Consider the following 18750-nt stretch of genomic DNA (forward strand, 5'->3'; position numbering starts at 1 on the left):
AGATGGGATTACACTGGAGGCAACTAAAGAAATGACAACTTGGTGGCCTGCAAAATAGATCACCATCTGTTAGGTCTTCAATGCCAAGCCTGTTTCATATTGTATCAATAATTGCTACCATTTTCTCACTTAGTGAATCGTGATATAATAATAATAATAATAATAATAATATCTCTCTTCTTGTTTTGGTGTGTAGACTAAAGTTTTAATCTTCTAAAGTAACAAGTTAGACATACATATACATGTAATTGTTTTAAATTAGGCCAAAAGCATGCAACATCACTTTCTTAAACACACAATATGTTACTTGGTCAATTTAGGAGGCAATTATATCCTCTTCTACTATGATTGAAGAAAGCATATATTTTCCCAGGCTTGATCCGCTTTCTATTTCCTGTAATTCAATTGGATGATATTTATAAAAACCTAGGCACACAGCCACCATGAGGATATAAAATCTTAATTAGTGGGTCTTTGCTGACCTCTGTTACGTTTTATGTTGTCAATCAAACAAGTGTTCATCTTAAAACAACTGTGAGCTTGTATGTTTCCTTATATACAGCTAGCTCCCAGAGGAAGAGACCTGTTTTCAAGTGTGCATGGTAGATTTCTATTTTAGTGTACTGTGAGAATGAATTAAGTAGGCCTACCTTGAGATTTTTTGGGTTGAGCTACATAATCATGAAGCTATTGAAGAAAAACACCTGTAATTTATTTGTTAAATATGAACCTGCACCTGCAGACAATTTCAAATAGCAGTGATTACAATTTACAATTACAATTTACAATTTACAATTTAGGCATTTAGCAGACGCTCTTAATCCAGAGCGACTTACATTTAAGCAAGAACAAAGCATGGGAATACATCACATAAAAAGCATTTATCATGAAACATGCGTAAGCTAAGAAAGTAACAGTGGAATATTTATATAGTGAAACTATACATACACTATACATATAAACTATACATCTTTACTACTATGCTATATATGTGTACTATGGCGTGCTATGACTACATACAATACAATTACAGTGCTGTCTACATAACATGCTATAAGTCTGTATCAAATGCTATATAATCCAACAGAAATGCTATCTAAGGGTTTAGGGTAAGTGCTAAGGGCCATGATGGAGTCTGAAAAGGTGGGTTTTCAGGCTACGGCGGAAGATTGGGAGTGATGCTGCAGTTCTGACTGCAATGGGAAGTGCATTCCACAGTTTTGGAGCCAGAAGGGAGAAGAGTTTGGGACTTGATTAACTGGGAGTGTAAAGGCAGGGAGATACCTGCAAGCATGTCTTGACCACATATTGCTTTTCATTACATTTACTCAATGAACAGCAGCATGGGAATGGCTAATGCACCTAAACTACAATTAGCTTGATATGCCAATATTGATGCTGACTTTGAGAGCTTGTTACAAAAATGCCAAGCACAGCAGTTAGTTCTGATTATTTGAAAATGGAGGACCCTTATGTAAACAAGTCTAGGGCCCTATCTTGGGCGTGCCTTTACCCTTTATCCCTAAACCTATTTGCCATATTTTACTATCTTGAAAACATTTTAAAATCGTTCAACTATAGCCTATACTGTAGGCTACATCAACATGTTGTGAGCTTGTAGTTCATTTTTTATTATTTTAAAATGTTTTTCAAAAAAGTTTAGGGATAAGGGGTAAGGGGTGGCACAACTTAGCTTTAATGCTATAGCACTAAAGTGTTTTTTCTGGTTTTATGCTCTTAGCAGATTTTGTATTGGCTACTTTCATTGAACTGTAGCAACATTATGCCAAGTTCCAACAGTGAATATGATATGCTTACCTGATTGTCTGGTCTACTGAGTGTTTTTGCAGACTCTGAGCCCCATTTAGAATGAAATATATAGACCAAAACAGTCAGACTCGTACACAGGTCGTAGGCTACTAATGCGTGTAATGTTTTTTTTTACCTGGATGTGGCATGTTGCCAGTGCAGAGAGTGGGTAAGGTTCGGGCACTTTCCCACGCCATGAGTCTCTCGTGTGCCTGCGCCATGCTCGGGAAAGGGGTGGGGGGTTACAGCCTTGGAATGTGTGCGCGCCCTCGATGGATTTTGTCTGATCTCGTGGCGTGCCAGACTCGTGCTCGCGCACTGCGCGACAGGTCTGGAGGCAGGAAAACGTTGGAGAGTGTGGACTGTGGAATGATGGCGGTGAGGAAGAAGGCACAAGTTTCATAGTGGAAATAAATGGGTGGAAAGGAGACACAGTAGTAGGCGAGTTTTCAGCTCCCGCCTAACACTAGTAACACAAGTTGTAAGGTAAGAAAAGGCTACGAAAGTTGTTTACTTTTCTCTGGTGTGTGTGTGTGCTGGACCCGTGTTGATAGTTTTCAAAGCGTGTTGTTAAAATAGCGACAATGAATCGACCAAACTGAACGACTTGGAACTCATCCAGTGCAACTTTGTTTAGCGATTCGTTTGATTGAGGGAAACGATTGTTAATGTGTGGCTGGTTGAACGAATTCCATCATTGAAACATCCCAAATCCTTCACAATCTCAGATTATTATAATCGTTTCAGTAGACAACAAAATATGAATTTATCATGTATTAAATTTACTCGCCTATTTCTTTGGCTCGCTTTCCGTAGTTTGCTCGGTTTGCCTTTTGTGCTCGATCTTTATATAGCGTAACTTTAAAGATAGTCATTTTAGTTAGCCTAGAAAACATGTATAATGACTATGTTATGATGTAGGTCGAATAATGGATTTGCTTGAATTCAGTCATTTGGTGCAGCACGTTAAATGTACTTGTGATCAACAGTGTCGAATAACACATTTACTCTGATTATAGACTTTAAATGTATTCGCTCTTTTCTTTATAGATGACTTGGTTGTGTTCTTAGTTGAGACAATGTGCCGAAGAGGCGCCGCCGGACCCATGATGGCACCGTTCGTGTAGAAGAGGATTGCAGTGCATTACAAATAAGGAAACATTCCCCGGTGTAACTTCTCGCTCTTCCATGATTTCCCCCCCAACTAAATTGTGGGCTTAATCTTTTGGGAAAATGATCAAAACGGAAAACAAAGGAGAGAGGACCCTGAGGAGTGCCTCTCCACATAGAAATGCATACAAGTCAGACTTCCACGCCATTAAGTGTTCTTTTGATGGGACGAAATCCGAGGGCGCTACTAAGTCATATGCAAATGGTTCCAGTGACACCCGGGAGGACTCAAGAGGGAGGCCCTTTGGAAACAGAGTTAATAAAATAAAGAACATATTCCTACAGATGGATGGCCAGCAGCAAGAGTGTCCGGAAGTTAAAACAACTTTAAAGTCTGATGCGCCCCCAGTGTCCCCGTCAAAGGTTCAAATTCCAACAAGCACACACAAAACTAACTTAAGTGGTGCCAGTGCCACAAGCCCGGAATCACATAATTTAGACAAGACCCCCAAGGGAGAAGAAACTGAGATTGACAAAGTAGCATTGGCAGAGAAGTTTTCCGTCACTAGAAAACTCTTTGAAATGGGCATCAAAGACCAGCCTGGGGTAGAGAAGCAGTCCTCAAACAGAGTAGTGACTCGCGTGTCCCTTGGCAGTGCCTCTGATGAGGGGAAAAGCACAAGGCGAATTTCAGGATCCACTGAGATCGGCGTGAAATCAGACCCACAACTTACATCAACAGTTAATTATCGGACAGATGAAAAGTTGGACGAGGAGAAGAGACATGTTTCCAGAGTGTCGCTGAATGCCGGACCTATCTCCAGGAGGCTGGACAACTTTGTGGCCGACAATGGCTCAGAGGAGGCTAACAGAGCCACCACTAAAAGTGCAGTTGTCTCCGCTAAAGCATGCACTCCTACTGAATACTCGCCTACATCTCCAAAAAGGGATAAACCTGCTGCTTCTGTTAAAGAAGCCACTAACAGCCCCTCCTCACCAAGCGATGTTACTGATAAATCCATATCCCCAACTGCCAGTGCAATCAACAAAGCATCTCCCCCTGTGGCCACCATAACAATCAAACCAACTTTCCCAGTGACTAACGCAGCGTACAAGCCCAACTCTCCAACAACTGATGCCACTCAGAAACCGCTCTCTCTAGAGCAAGCCACCCCTGTCAGCCATGGCTACAAGCGATCCTCCTCATCTGGCGATGGCTTCAGTAGACCGTCGGTCAGTAGAGAGGGCCTAGAGCCCTGCAGTCCGCCCCAGGGGGATGGGAAAGCACATCTTCCGTTAGCTGGCGGCATTCAGAGCGCTAACAAAGCCAGATATTGTGAGAGTGCTAAGATCGATGGGCACACAGAATCAGGCCCAAGCAGAGACATGCCGTCCAGCCAGGCCTCGCAGCTTGACCCGAGGGGGGTAGGTGTGGTGCGGGCAGAGCTGGTCGTAGTCCAAAACGAGTCGTCGGAGAGCGAGGAGAACGAAGATGAGTACCCTGATGACGGTGTGTTTGAGGAGGGGGAGGCACAAAGCCACAAAGACTTAAAGGTAGACCTTCAGCATAACCTGCCCCTGGAGAAACACAATGGTGAGCCTGTACGTCGGGGCCTGCAAAGTGACGAGAATATGGGCGAGGCGGATAAGGCGAACGCATGTGTATTCCCAGAGGACAAACCACAGGTTGAACTGACTGAAGAGGGGAAGAGGAAGCTGCAGGAGGAGGAGGAGGAGGACGAGACCGCAGCAGTGGATCGGAGCATTGAAGGAAGCCACGAGGAGGACGCAGAGGAGGAGAGCGAGCAGGAGGAGCAGGTGGGCCAGGGTATCCGGGACAGGGCCTCTCCGGTGGTGTATGGCATTGAGAACGCGGCATTTGTGGATGACAGGGATGTAGACCAGGTCCTCGGGGAAGAGGAGGAGGAGGAGGAGGAGGATGATGCAGCAGCAGAGCGGCAGCGAGAGGAGGGGCGACTGTGCAAGGAGGAGTACGAGGAGGAGGGCGACTGTGAGGAGATCCCTGGGCTGTCGGATGAGGATGACCCCCCACCACGGAGGAAAATCAACTTCTCCATAGAACCTATTCTGGTGGGTATTTCTTTTGTGCCTTCATTAACCCCCTAACATTTTTACCTTTTTATTATTTAATAAGTAAATAAAAGGTCAGTCAGATTAAAGACAACATTAAGAACCTCTTTTGCAAGAGTGACCATGCAAAGATTTTCTTTGTAGCCTGTTTTTCCTTCATAACCGCAGCCTAGTGATGAAGTCACTGTCTGCCATAGGTGTTTGTTTGGCATGTGACAAAATGACTGCCTTTCTTTGGCCCACGTCATGGCCGCTCTGCTGTATCATCACACAAGTTTGTACTATGGTTTAGAAAAACTATGGAGTGTTTAGACTTTGTCACATGAGACATGGTTTAGGCAAATTTAGTTTGAGGGCCTCTGGTACACTGACCAGCCAAAGATCAGGGGAGGGGAGACAATTTCAGCACAGATGTTCGCTTGGAACATTCTGTGGGGCATTTTGGGACTTATTATTCTAGCAACACATCTTTCAACCAGAAAGTGACTCGATCACGTATGGTTGAGATGTTTTGAGAAAGGACTTTTATTGATAGAATAGAAAAGGACATTTTTAAAAGAATAGGTGATACTACTTGTGTGCAGAACTTGGTTTATTTCTTTAGAAATTTGGGGGATTTGATTCCCTGTGCCTTCTACATAATATTGTTTGTTGTCACTAGTGACTGAAGAGCTGTGACTCTTGGTGAAACAAAGTTGAATGGGTACAGGCTATATTACACTTGAGTGGCATTTTACTGTACTCTGCTGTTTCTGTATGCAAACATGGCCATGGGCCACCCTGGTGAGCAGAGCTACCACAGTGGTAGGGTGGTTTTGTCCTTTTGAGTGGTTCCTCTCCCTTTGTTTGTGAACCAGCCATGCATGCCTCTGAACATGTAGGAACTTTTGGCTAATGTGGGCATGAGGAGGTATGCGTTCATGCCTATGATCTCATTCATAAACAAGTTGCCTCATTATGGCTGGGAAATTCTTGATTTTCTTAGTAACTTAGTAAGTAAGATTTTTGGGGCTTTTGCTGCATTCATTGGATAGTGTACTGTACTGTATGGTGACAGGAAATGTGGGAAAGAGATGGAGGGTGACACGCAACAAAGGTTGTCTGGATCGGGAGTCGAACCCGTGACACGCTGTCTGGCCCGGGCCAGATGTAAGTTATTTGGGAATATGGCACGGCACAATTATTTCGTCAACCTTATGGTTTCTGAAAGATTATTGCAATTGCATCGTAGATATGCATGTTCTTTTACGATTTATGTAATGATGATATATAAATGATAGTAAATGCACATCTGAGCGTTTGGGCTCAGATAACTAGAAATTACTTAAAAGGTTTACCCAGCAGTCAAAATCAGTAACTAGCTTGTGAAGTTGTAAATATTAGCTGATTTATTTTATTAGCTGAAGTATTTGCATGATACATGACTAAAGCAATTATTTGATTTCTAAAAGTAAAATTGATTTATAATTTAGTACTCTCAATACGTTTTTTGTTTCACCCCTCTCGCATCAACACATGAACTGTGTGGATGGGGTGGCGAGAAGAGTGATGGATCACATCCTGTACTCCTGTATTATCAACATATCTAACCAGTATTTTTAGCTGAATAGGGGAAAAATACATCATGTCATTGTTTATCCAGGCCCTGAAATGCACTGTTGTTCTCTCTGGGAGTGGAACCCCTGAGCCCAGTAGGGGATCCTGGGAAAGGGGGGCACAAAAGCACACAAATGACAGCGCACTACTGTTGTCTCAGCCCTCTTCTGAGTGGTGACAAAGATACGCTTTACCTTTCACTGTAATATGCTAGTTTTGAGTGAGTCTCACAATTTATAATTCACTCCCTGTGCCTTCACCTCACCCTAGTCAACAAACCATAGGGTTAATGTTCACAACAATTTAGTGCTTCAAAGAAAGTAGCATACCAGGTATACATAATTTAGAACCTAGCATAGACATGCTGTCTAAATAAAATTAACATTTGTGATCGGCAAAACAAATCAAAATAACATATAGTAAACAACTAACATATTCAGAAGGCAGGCACAAGGAAAGGGAAGTGTTGGGTGGGGGAGAATCTGAAGATGCGTTTTCAGAGTGCAGTGAGTCTGCAATGCAATCATGTCCTCTTCTCCCTGACAGATCACAGATAGCCGTGTGTGTGCGCGTGTGTTTTGAAAAAGTGACAATAGTATGGCTCTTGTGCTAATAAAATGCCTATAAAACAAACAGAGCTGACAGACATCACATAATACATACACAATAACAAAACAAAATGAATTTGTAAATTTCTTCCTCCCACGAATGTATTAATACAGGTCCTAAAGGATTGCCTTCCCCATAAAATGCATGAACTGTCCCCATAGCAGATTCCCTTTAATGGCAAAAGTCAATTTCTCTCGTGCAATTTATATAATTATATTCTTTTAAAGATTTGTTTTTGGCTTTCGTGCCTTATTGGTAGTTAGTGAAGAAAGACAGGAAAGAGGGAGAGAGAGAAGGGTTGCTGCAAAGGTTGTCATGAACGGGACTTGAACACGCGACACGCTGTCAGGCGAGAGCCTATATGTGGTATGCGCCTGGACCACTAGGCCAGCGGGCACCCCCAGACCATTTAATAATTTATCTTGATTTTTCTAAAAGAGTGCAATTGTAGGTTTAGCCTGGACTGGATTACAGACTAGAGTACTGGTTTTGAGGGGCGCTAGCCCCTCCTATGCCCACCGTTGTTTGTGTACCCCATAGCTATGATTTGATTGGCTGAGCACCCCATATCGATGATTTGATTGGCTGAGCAATGTATGTATTGAGGATAAAGGACAGAACATTGAGGATACCACAAGTGATTAGCCGGATTGGATTTGAGGATACCAATTGCGATTGGCCAGAATGGTGTAAGAAGATAAGAACTTCACACGGTTGTGATTTAAAAATAAATATATACCGTTAACTTTGAGGTTATCGGGAAAGTAACCTCAAAGTTAACAGTAAAAGTATTTCTTTCCAAAACGTCATGATCTCTGGGCATTGCCATAAACAGTGAAGTAATGTACCCTTCTCCACATTGCACTTCACACATTGGTCTGGTATATTAGGATCAAAATTATGAAGTGAAGGAGTAATATACGTTCGCATCAGCCATTTAGTAACTTGTATGATCGTCTGTGTAACAAACGCATCATAAATCAGAGATACTTGGCCATGACCATCAGAATAACCTACAATCATCTATTCATATTTTCCAAAACTGGTAGAGATGGCAGTTGGATTGAGTCGTCTTGTGTTTTTGAAATATAACTTCTTATCCGTAGGTACTTAAAAAATGATTTGATGGGATATATATATATATATATATATAAATAAGACGGAAGTACATGACTATGATATATTTTATTAGATTTATTGTTCAGAGAGAGTGACACTGGAGTTTACTATTTTAAATATGTCACTCCTATTGTAACGGTTTCCTCAGTAGCTTATTTGGGGTGCCAGGCAGGTGTGTACCTACCAGAGAGGAACTTAGGTCACATTCTCACCTAATACTTCGGTAGACTCAGATCCGTATGGGCGGGGAAAGGGGCTTCTTGCATATTTAATTGGCTGCGGTTTGCCTTCACACTGTCATTCGCAGCAATTGGAAACGCAGCAGGGGGGACCTTTATCAATGTGTTCCGTTCATAAACTATAGCCTACACAGTGGTCTATGGTGATAAAATTACACTCATAACGTGCATGTGTCGTGCCGTCTGGGACCCCCCCCCCCTCTCTCTCTCTCTACGCACGCAGCCGCCACACACTGTTCTTTTGGGCATGGAGGCACAGCGCTGCATGAGCGCACTGATATAACTCCCCAGTCCCACACAGTGACAGCACTCCATGTTTACGGCACGCACAGACAGACAGACAGAATATTATGTAGGCTATAATACACTGCAGTGTTTTTATGTGTTTTCTTAAGCAATTGATTAATGTAGCCTACACGTCCTCATTTCGATCAGGGCTTCAGTCTCCTTATTCGACCACGTCTATCCACAGTAACGGGACATCTTTGCGCTGCGTAAAATATGCCTTAACCGTCTCCAACTGTGTTCAGCTCCTCACCCGCCACATTATGTTTGCTTCATTTCCTTTATTTACTGCGGATTGCATTCACACCTGCACCGAATCGTAGTCAAGTGCGATTCGAAGCGAAGCGAAACCCACGTTTTTGGGCGGAGTAAAATGCGGTTATTTGCTGCGCATTAGGATTCGAATGAGCCTTCACACCTGCCAAACGAAGCGCACTTTCTGACAATGCGCAGCAGGATTCGTTTTAATCGCAGCAAAGCTCTCTGGTATGAATGCGACCTTAGCCTCTCCTTCTTTGTGCAGCCACTAGCCAGGTGGTTTAAGGAAATCGGACAAAGGACTCAGTAAAAGATAAAGAACGCTTAAATGTGTTGAATTGGAACAGTATTTGTATTGAAACCAGGGGTGGGTTAGTTTAGGTTACAACATTATTTACTTTTCAATGAGAATAACAAAAGCATCAAATGGCATTCAATATTCAAAACGAAAATCAACAAATAAGGAAACCCCAACTAAATATATTCAATAAATGTTCAACTCAAAATCTTGGGCACAAATGGGGTTATTAATTCAATTCACCACTCCTTTGAAATAAAGTAAAATTGGTCTTTGAGAGTTCAGTTCAAACAAAACAAAGGGACACAGATCCTCCTGCTGTAGGGAGTGGTTAAGAAAGATCCTCTTGCTGTTAATTAAGTGGTTTGCCTCCAAATGTTAGTGTTTGTATTTCTCCTGTTGTCAGTGACAGTGTCTGCGTTACCTGTGAGTGGTTTAGGGTCCCACTAGGTCAACTCAAAATAGGGAACCAATCCTCCTGCAACAAATCACCTCCTCAGTTTACTTCTCCTCCCTGGATTTCAGCACAGTGGAGTTGGAGGAATCTCGGCAGGCCTTCTTATGCAGTGAGTGAATTTGTTTCTAAAACATGCTCCAACTCGAGCCACTTAAACGATCAAAATAAAAAACAGGTAGAGAAATGCAGAGTGTGCTGGACACTGTCTTTGAGAGCTGCTGCCAGCATGCAAACTGTTTCTCCCACACAGAGTGACACACCTGTGGCAACTATCCTGAGCAGGGAGATTGCCAGGTGTCAATCATCGTTAAGTGGTGATGGCCTGTTAATTATCCAATTAGTCAATTAAGAGTCAATTGTGACTGGCCGTCACACTATGTTGTAGGGCAGTTTGTTCTATTTTATAAAGCAGATAAAGTTTGTCTAGGCTTCAGAGTAAAACAGATTCAGAACGTGTGTGTGTCAGTTTAAACTACGTGGTGTTTTTTTGTACACAGTAAAATCCTCTGTGCCTATTTAAATCTGAGAGTGTAAAAATGGACCTGTAAAGGGGTGACTTCTTCACAAGGACGGCCCTTGACCATGACTCCTACCTAGCTAGAAAAAGGCTCCAGTGCTACAATTTCCTAGTGCTAGTGTGAGCCTGGCACTGTGAAGTAGCAGCACCCTCAAGTCCTGGCCGACAGAGAGGAAGTGCTTTGTGCTCCCAACAGGATTACGTCCCCAGTAACCTGAAGCTAACAGAGGAGGTATCCCCGGAGAAAGAAAGCTCCTCTTTGTAAACCACCGGGGACAACTTTTTATCAGGATGAGAAGTGCACCTCGGATAAAGAGGGTGGCAAACAGACTTTGGTAATGGGGATTGGTGTGGAATGATTCAAAGTCTGTTTTATGGCTGAATATTGGGTGATTTGAGTTGGTGATTGCAATCACACAATGTTCATTCACTGTTTAGTTACATTGTAGTGAAAGCGGATGTTTTTATTTTATTACTCACATTGTTAGTAAAAGAGGGATCACAGCAAATTCAGCAATTAAGTATTGACTTGATAATCTAGATTTCTGTTCTGTAGCTCCGTAAATAAAGCAGTGCATTTCTTAGTGGGGCATTGAAATGCTGCATTCCCATAACTGCTGTGTCATTACAGAAGTCTGCTGCACCCACTGGCTATATGGATACACTATACAATCCTCAGTGTTAATTTAACCCATAAGGTTTGTTGTTGGTTACATTTATACACCCTAATACTACGAATGGATAAATAAACACCTAAGATTTTAGTGTATGGCATAGATATTCTGAACACATGTTGAGAATATCTTAAAAATAACACACACACACACGCACAACAGTCCTTTCTACAAATAGAAAAACAAGCCTGGCTGTTTAGTGTGAAATTGTTGTCATTGTATTCATAGGCGTGTCCTAATCTGTGGAAAAAGTGGCACAAATCATAAAGCTTTAAACCGCAGGTCTCGTGAACCCAGCAATCTATACCTGCTGGAATCTGCGTTCACCTTGAGACTGATAGTCCATCCACAAGCCAAGAATTACAGCAATGAGGAACGCTCCTTTTTGTAGGCGTGTTATTATTCTCTCTGGTGCAACACATTGCGTAGTGGACAGGTTGTTGGGGTTGCCCGTCTGTCTAGAGATACTTGTCTCAGCTACTAATGTGTGTCATGCCGCATGCGACTACTAGTACATTTTGGAACAGAGTTGAGAACCAGTTAATCGTGACGGGAAAGAAAATGGCAGGGATCTGCACCTGCCGCTTTGTCCCTCCCCCCACAGGAAGTACAACCAAAAGATCTCGGTCAAGCAAACAGACATTGTCCTTCCTCCTTGACTCATATACACACAAGGTGTGGTGGAAGAAGAAACAAACGTGGTTTACATTGTAAAGTTTCATTATTTCACAGAGCTCAATGTGCAGATGAAGCGCAAGCGTAGAAGCACTCACCAGTGTGGTGTTTTAGATAAACTACCTGTGTCAAGCACAGTGCAGTTGATCGCTGAGAGAGAGACAAGCATGCAAGCGGAGACAGGCTTGCCCACACAATCCCTTGCTGTTATCAATACATACAATCGCTGAACGTGTACCATACCTTTTTTTTCCACACGATTTTGTAACCCATTCTTTCACCCAGTGTCAATTATCTAATGTAATCCTGGGCTCTACACTTCCTCTGCCAACCTGGGGGGGGGGGGGGCAGCGCAGCGGACCGATCTCATGCTTCCTTCTATGCATGAGGAGTCCAAGTTGCTTCTTTTCACCTGACAGGGGAGAGTTTCAACGCTTGGACGTAGCTCGTGGAAGGAACACGTTATTCCAACCAGTTGGCTGGCCAAGGGGGAGGTAGTTTAGAGACCAGGATTACTGCATGTTTTTGTGAGGGTACCTACCCTAGGGGAAAGTCCACACAGAAAGGCCCTGTCGCCAACCCCGCCTCGCGTATGGGCACTGATGAGGAGGGAGGCGACAGCACTACTGACTGTGCCACCGTGCCAGAGAATTACTCATGTTGGATAACTGAAGACTGATTATTTGTTTCCAGTAAGGCGGTGTGGTGCTCTTTCGTGCTTCTCCTTGCTCTGTTTCATATGAATCCTTAAAAGTAGATTAATTGTATTCGGTGGATACAAACAGTTAAAATGCTGAGGTGGACTTTTATAGCTACCACCTGACTTGACACCCATAAAAACAACGTTTTTTTTTTTTTTTTCAGTTCGGGAAAGTTTTAAGCAACGGGTAGTTGACTCAAAACCTTTTTTCTATCAATTAACACAGAATCATTCATGGCGATTTATTTTGTGTGTCACATTCTTAATTTAGTATTCCAATATTTATTTAATTGAAGTAAGTAGGAGGCCAAGCTATATAACAAATACCAACTTAATGTATAAAGACCAAAAACAACTCTTACAGAGTAATCCAGGGAGGACCACTATCCTGTCCTGACTACTGTCCTGCTTGATCGTTTTAAATATAATTTAGTATTGCTCTTGTGGCCTCCTGTTTACTTCAATTAAATATTGGAATGTTGTATCAAGAATGACAAAATGACAATGAATTCCATGAATTCAAGGCTTCATAGGATGAGTAATTAATAGGAAAAATATATATATATCGTTTTGGGGTGAACTGAACTACCCCTTTTAGGTAGTTTTAGCTACCCCTTTACTTTAGCTATTGTCCTGCACTGAATAGTGCCCATCCCTCCCTAGTGTTTTGCTTTCCACTTCCTATCTGTGTTGGTTCTTCTGGCCAGTGGAATGTGTCTGACAAGACCCCACCCTCATCCAACCAGCAGAGAGAATGAGGCCCTTGCAGGATCTGGGATCCCTCCAGACACCTGGACTTGTGGGGGACTGTCTGGACTCTGGAATGAATGGGGATGAATACTAATGCGTTCGGCTCAATGCTGGTCATTAAACAGCTTGGCATGATTATAGACTTGGGGCTGATTTCAGCCGCCTTCGACCGCTTAGTTATTTGATTACAAATGGGCACAATGGCAGGCATCTACGTTTTCTGTCACAGTTAAAGCTAAATTACAGGATGCGGTGGAAGGTTTTGCTTACGTGGCATTTGTAAATAAACCTGCTTAACCCGTCTCTTGTCTGAACCATATACAGTTATCAGATTCTATCGTGGAATTTCACCCCTCAAGGCGGCATATCATTGCAATCACTCCACAGGAAGTTGGAAGATGGAAAAGTGTACCAAATATTGGCCTGTATTTAATCAGTGTAAAAAAGTACCAAACATCACCATGTGATGTCTGAAGTGCATGCTCGAAGGAAGTTAGTATATCTGTCTTGTTTATTTGGGACTGAGAAACTTGGCTCCATGCTTTCTTTCCTAATTACACTATGATCCACAACCCCTAACCCCCAGATTACTCTCGCAGCATGTGTTCATTTGTTGTTTTTCGTAGAACTGCTTATAGTACGAGCGACCCCAGGCCAATGCTCGTCCCTGCATGGCTGTGCTGCACTGGCAGGGTTTCTCCGCTCTTCCTCCAAGCTGCTGACTCATTTCCCACACTGGTATTTCTTTTCAGGTGGGGGTGGGTTGGAGATGGAAAGGGGTTTCAGTCAGACAGTGTTGGGTGTGGAGATTATGTGCACATCTGTGTGTTGGCACACGCACAGGGGCAGAACTTCGAAAGCAGTTGGAAGGTGGATTGAAAAAGTTATCGTTAATCTAGGCGTGCTGTTTGGAACTGTGGTTTTCACAAGCCGTGGCGAAAATGAAAATATGAAACAGATGGCACACTGGTACGGCAACCCACATCACAACTTCTGCCACCCTATTAACATTTTTAAGGAAGAATGGCATCACAAAGAATGCATTAATTGCCCTACTTTGGGGCTACTTAAAAAAAAAGACCCCATGATCCCCTCCTCCTTTGGCAGGTTTGAATTTATTCATAGTGGACCTAGTTGTCAGTAGCAGCTGGCCCTGTGCTGACGGACAGTTATGCATTCTGATTTGAACCAATGGCATAACTCACCTGGGCAAACCAGGCTTGTACATTGCGATGAAGGAAAATGGGCGTATTGGTGGTATGGTAACCTAACCAGAGACAGCGATAACAACAGTGAGCTGTGTGTGCTTTGGGGGCTAATAAAGAGATTGATTTCTGGGTCTCTCTCTTGTCAGGAAGATGGCGCTTGAGCGATTAGGTTTCAGCAAAGAAAGGGACATTGTTCAGAAAAGCCGGAGGAGTCCATGGCAACAGGGAATTTGGACGTTAGAAGGGGCAAAAAGCACCGGAGAGAGCCGAGCATAACCACTACGGCTTCAACAGAGGCCTGGGACGCATCACTTCCTCTTATATTCTATTACCCCATGTTTTTTTACACTTCACAACTACAACACACAAATTAAATGGTTAATAAAATGCTCCCTGCTCAAGTTTTATGGATTAATTTTCAACTGGCTCCAATTTTCTAAACTTGGTGGCTCATATAAAAGATCCCTTGTAAAATTCATGTTCCTAGATGTTTTAATTTGTTTTGAGATCTAACTGGACTGTCTGACAACTTGTAAAAAGATGTAATCTTAAATGGCTTGGGCAATGGCCTTGCCTTTGTGTCTGTCTTATATAACGTAAGATATGATCTGTCAACACAATCAAGACAATGTACAATATTATGGTAAAAGTATTTGCTAATGAAAAAGGAAGCCAAAAGATTCACTAAAGTTATTTCTAAGGGAGAGGCCTCATGAATAGCATTCCAGCCTTTACCACAGAGCAGCAGTAGAGTGTATAATCCCCTAGTCTAATCTTTTTCATTTATCTAGGGAGAGGAACCCATTGGTCTTCAAAATCAAATCTATACTTTGAAGATAATTGCTGATATGTCCAGATGACATGTCCCTCTCACACACAAATGTATGATCTCAATTAAAACAAAAATGGTGGTGGTGGGGTGGGGTGGGGGGGGTCACAAAAACCTATGACTTATTTTGAACCGGGGCCAAAATCTACATAGAGAAACTGAAAGACGAGAGCAAGCAGGAGACTATAGCTTGTGGTAGATTCCTCAAGTCCTGACATGCTTCAGGATCTAGACCACAGAGTCTGCTGCCTGGAGTGGAAATGTTTACTGGGTTACATCATACCTCTGCACACTGAAAACTCCAAATCCTACAGATTTTCTTGCTCTCTTTTGTCTGTGCAACCAAATGGTAACCATCGCCTACACTTGGGTCGAGTTGAGTACTTTAAGCTTTCCACTGAATGTTACCACACTTGACATATGGGGAGCACTTGGGAGATCACAGCCCTAGTCGGTGCCCCGCCGGAGGGACTTGGAATTAGTCTTTGTTTGATTTCCCAGGTTGGACATGTTTGAGTGCAGCATCACATGACTGTGTGTGTTGGCCCTCGAGGAAACAAGGAAGCCAGTTCTGTGTGCATCTTGGGTGTTTTAGCTGTTAAACAGTGCTGAATTCACTGTGACATGGGGGCAAATATTGTGAGGTGTGTTATGTTGATATAACAAAGTGTACAAAGTATTTGGCATTCAGTATTGGTAGATTTTCATTCTCAGTAGAACGAGTTATTGGCTAACAGCTGATAGTCTAATCCACTTTTGTGAAATAGAAAATGTGACATGTTTGCATAGATTGCATCAGGTGTTAACCACTTTGATTTGTAGTATGTTTCATAAACTGACAAACTGGTGAAGTGGAAAGAGAGATGCACAAAATTGTATTGGCAAAAACATGTTACAAAACCATATTAGGTATAGCTAAAGTCAGGGCTTTCCTGAGGACATAGGTCAGTTACATGTTACATAAAACACTTGTAAACAGTGTTACTGCAGTGTCAGGTAAACTAGTGCATGAGTCTAGTGAGGTAGATTATCTGGGAACCCATTCGGTAACAAGAATGACTCAGTCTTAACTGCCAGGTGCAGCAAGATGCCATAATTATTTTATCGCCGTGCCTGTAATTAATAATTACATGGCATAGTAGAGTTTTCAGCCCCTGTCCCTCGCTCCCTCCATGTATGTAAACAATGGCTGCCGTTGAGAATCTGGGCACTGCCCATAGATCCGAAGTCCCGTTAGTCCGAACATGCAGAAAGGTTGGCGAACATGTGCTGCTGGTTGGCGAACATGCTCTGCTCCCGTGCTTGCTCTGCTGGTTGGCGAACATGCGCTGCTCCCGTGCTTGTGGTTAGGTTTAGAGATAGTGTTAGTAATTTCGGAACAATGGGAGGTCGGAACAATGACATGGCACAGAGAATCTGCAGATTCCGTTCAGACGATGGGCTTAGAGGTAGCCTAGAGACAAGGCAGCCAATCATGAAAAAGTGTCTACTAGGTCCCTACTAGCCCCAGTAGTGATTATAAGCCAGGTTAGCACCTGGCAAAAACAAGTGGGGAAAAAGTTCATTTGTTTTTGCCTCTGTAGGCAGATAAATAATAATAGAAGAGAATAGTAATCACACAGTGCTAGATGCCAACTTAATTTAATACCTTGACATGTTGACCAATTCCTTCACTTTGGCCTCTGTCTGCATGCAAATAACCTTCTGCGTCAAGAGTGGGATAAAATAATATTCTAGAGTGCATGTCCTTGGATTGACACGAAATTAAACCCAGCTCCATTTAAGTCATTCCTAAAAGACGATCCAAGTGATTTTTTTCCCCCTCGCTTTTCTTCCATGAGGAGATTCTTTAAGAATGCCAAAGCTGAGGTCTGTTTGGAGCTCGCCGAGCAGGGCTGCTGTTTCTTCTGCTCGCAGTGCTCGACCTTCCACATAAATGGATTCATAGTGATACTAATACAGCATAGAAAATGTACTCGCAATCTGTTAAAAGCTAGTTGGAAATCCCAGCAGGCTCGGTTGCCTTTTGAAGAGAACACACAGAACGTTGCTCCACTACTAACTGTGGCTTAACACGGAATGAAGTGTGTGCATTAACTACATCCTGGTAACTGACTTACAGCAGATGTTTATCTCCTTTGTGCAGGGACTGGGGAGTATGACAATGCTCACCTTAGCATGAACCATGGGAGCGTTTTTCTAATTGGATTATGGGGCTATTATATTTCTGCTGTGTAATATCTATGGTAGGCTATGCAAAGCAAATACACATGATCATAGTAAAATTGTACCAATACAATACCAAAGACCAGAGCCCAATCTACCAAAACGATGTGCTACTCTCTCCGTGCTAATCTTTCATATTGTTTGCTCGAAGCTGTGAGGTCAGGGATGTATTTGTTCTTTTGTGGCACGGCTCGTTTTCTTTTGTCTTTGCTGTGATGCTGAACACCTGTCGCCTCAGAGCCTTGATCATTGCTTCATCCACCTCTTTGCTTTTCACAGCTGTGTTCTACTTTCACTGCTACTCTGCTGCTCTGCCGGTAGTGTGTGTTTGTGGATGTATATTTCCAAGCAGGAAGCAGCTGTGGGGACTCATTCAGTGCTGTCCGAGCCCAGCCTGCAGATTCATAGTTTAAGTACAAATTAAATACATTAAAAAAAAGAAAATTTAGTATCTTTTTGCATTCTTATGATTCTTGGAGCTTTACCTCTTTGCAAAATAAAACAAGTGTGCACAATGAGACTTTACAACTGGGAGATCAAGGAGTTGCCGTTTACTGTCCTTCCATATCTTAGAGACCTTCTCCTCTTTTTTGTTAATTCTGAGGAAGGCCAGCAGGCTGAAACGGGAATGAATTAAACTTCATATGGAGCCAGAGTGTGAGACACCTTTTTCCCACTCTAAGGCTGCGTCCGAATTGCTAGGGTTGTTCCCTACTCCCTACCCCCCATACGGGGATCCAGACTCTAGTGGACTCTATAGTGAAGATTTCGGACAATACTCCCTGTATGGGGAGCACCGACTCTGACGTCAATATCGGTAGAGGGCGCTGTAGTTCCGCGGGTTCATGTACTTTTTATTTGCATGAAATCCCCATTAGGTTTTTTCAGATCGCCTCATAAAGAACTGTTTGAAAAATAAACAAATTATCCCGGCCGTTTCACTCATTTGGATATGAAGAATCAACTGACTACAAGAAACCAGTCAAAACGCTGCGGCTGAATTTCCGCTAGGAACAGACTGTATCAAATAAGTGACTGCAGGCTGTCACCTCCCTGCAAGGACAGTTTGTTAAATTCATGAATGAATAAAGAAAAAATAGGTTAATGAAAATATGTTTGCAGGCATTTAGGCCTATATATCTATGATAAAAAGGTTATTTTAAAATAACAATGGGCCTATGATTATTATCAATAAATTAATATTAGGCTATATCCATTATCCAGCAATATGAAAACAGTGCACAACCTTGACAATAGGCTATATGAAAATATCAGCAGCATGACCACATGAACCCCCGCT

The 18750-nt window shown here is 42.6% G+C and overlaps 1 protein-coding gene across 3 annotated transcripts in view; it reads left to right on the forward strand.

Annotated features, from left to right (window-relative positions):
• The first annotated feature begins 2133 nt into the window (after positions 1–2133).
• ppp1r9ala (protein phosphatase 1 regulatory subunit 9A-like A) overlaps positions 2134–18750 on the forward strand; it is a 30769-nt gene continuing 14152 nt past the window's right edge. For all 3 annotated transcript variants that reach the window (XM_083776262.1, XM_083776263.1, XM_083776264.1), the window contains exons 1-2: positions 2134–2295; positions 2860–5010. In XM_083776262.1, the coding sequence (XP_083632388.1) occupies positions 3043–5010 (1968 nt within the window). In that variant the 5' untranslated portion in view covers positions 2134–2295; positions 2860–3042. The remainder of the gene's footprint in view (positions 2296–2859; positions 5011–18750) is intronic.

The sequence above is a fragment of the Protomyctophum parallelum genome (genome assembly GCF_964188405.1).
Source record: "Protomyctophum parallelum genome assembly, chromosome: 11".
Classification (NCBI taxonomy): Eukaryota; Metazoa; Chordata; class Actinopteri; order Myctophiformes; family Myctophidae; genus Protomyctophum; species Protomyctophum parallelum.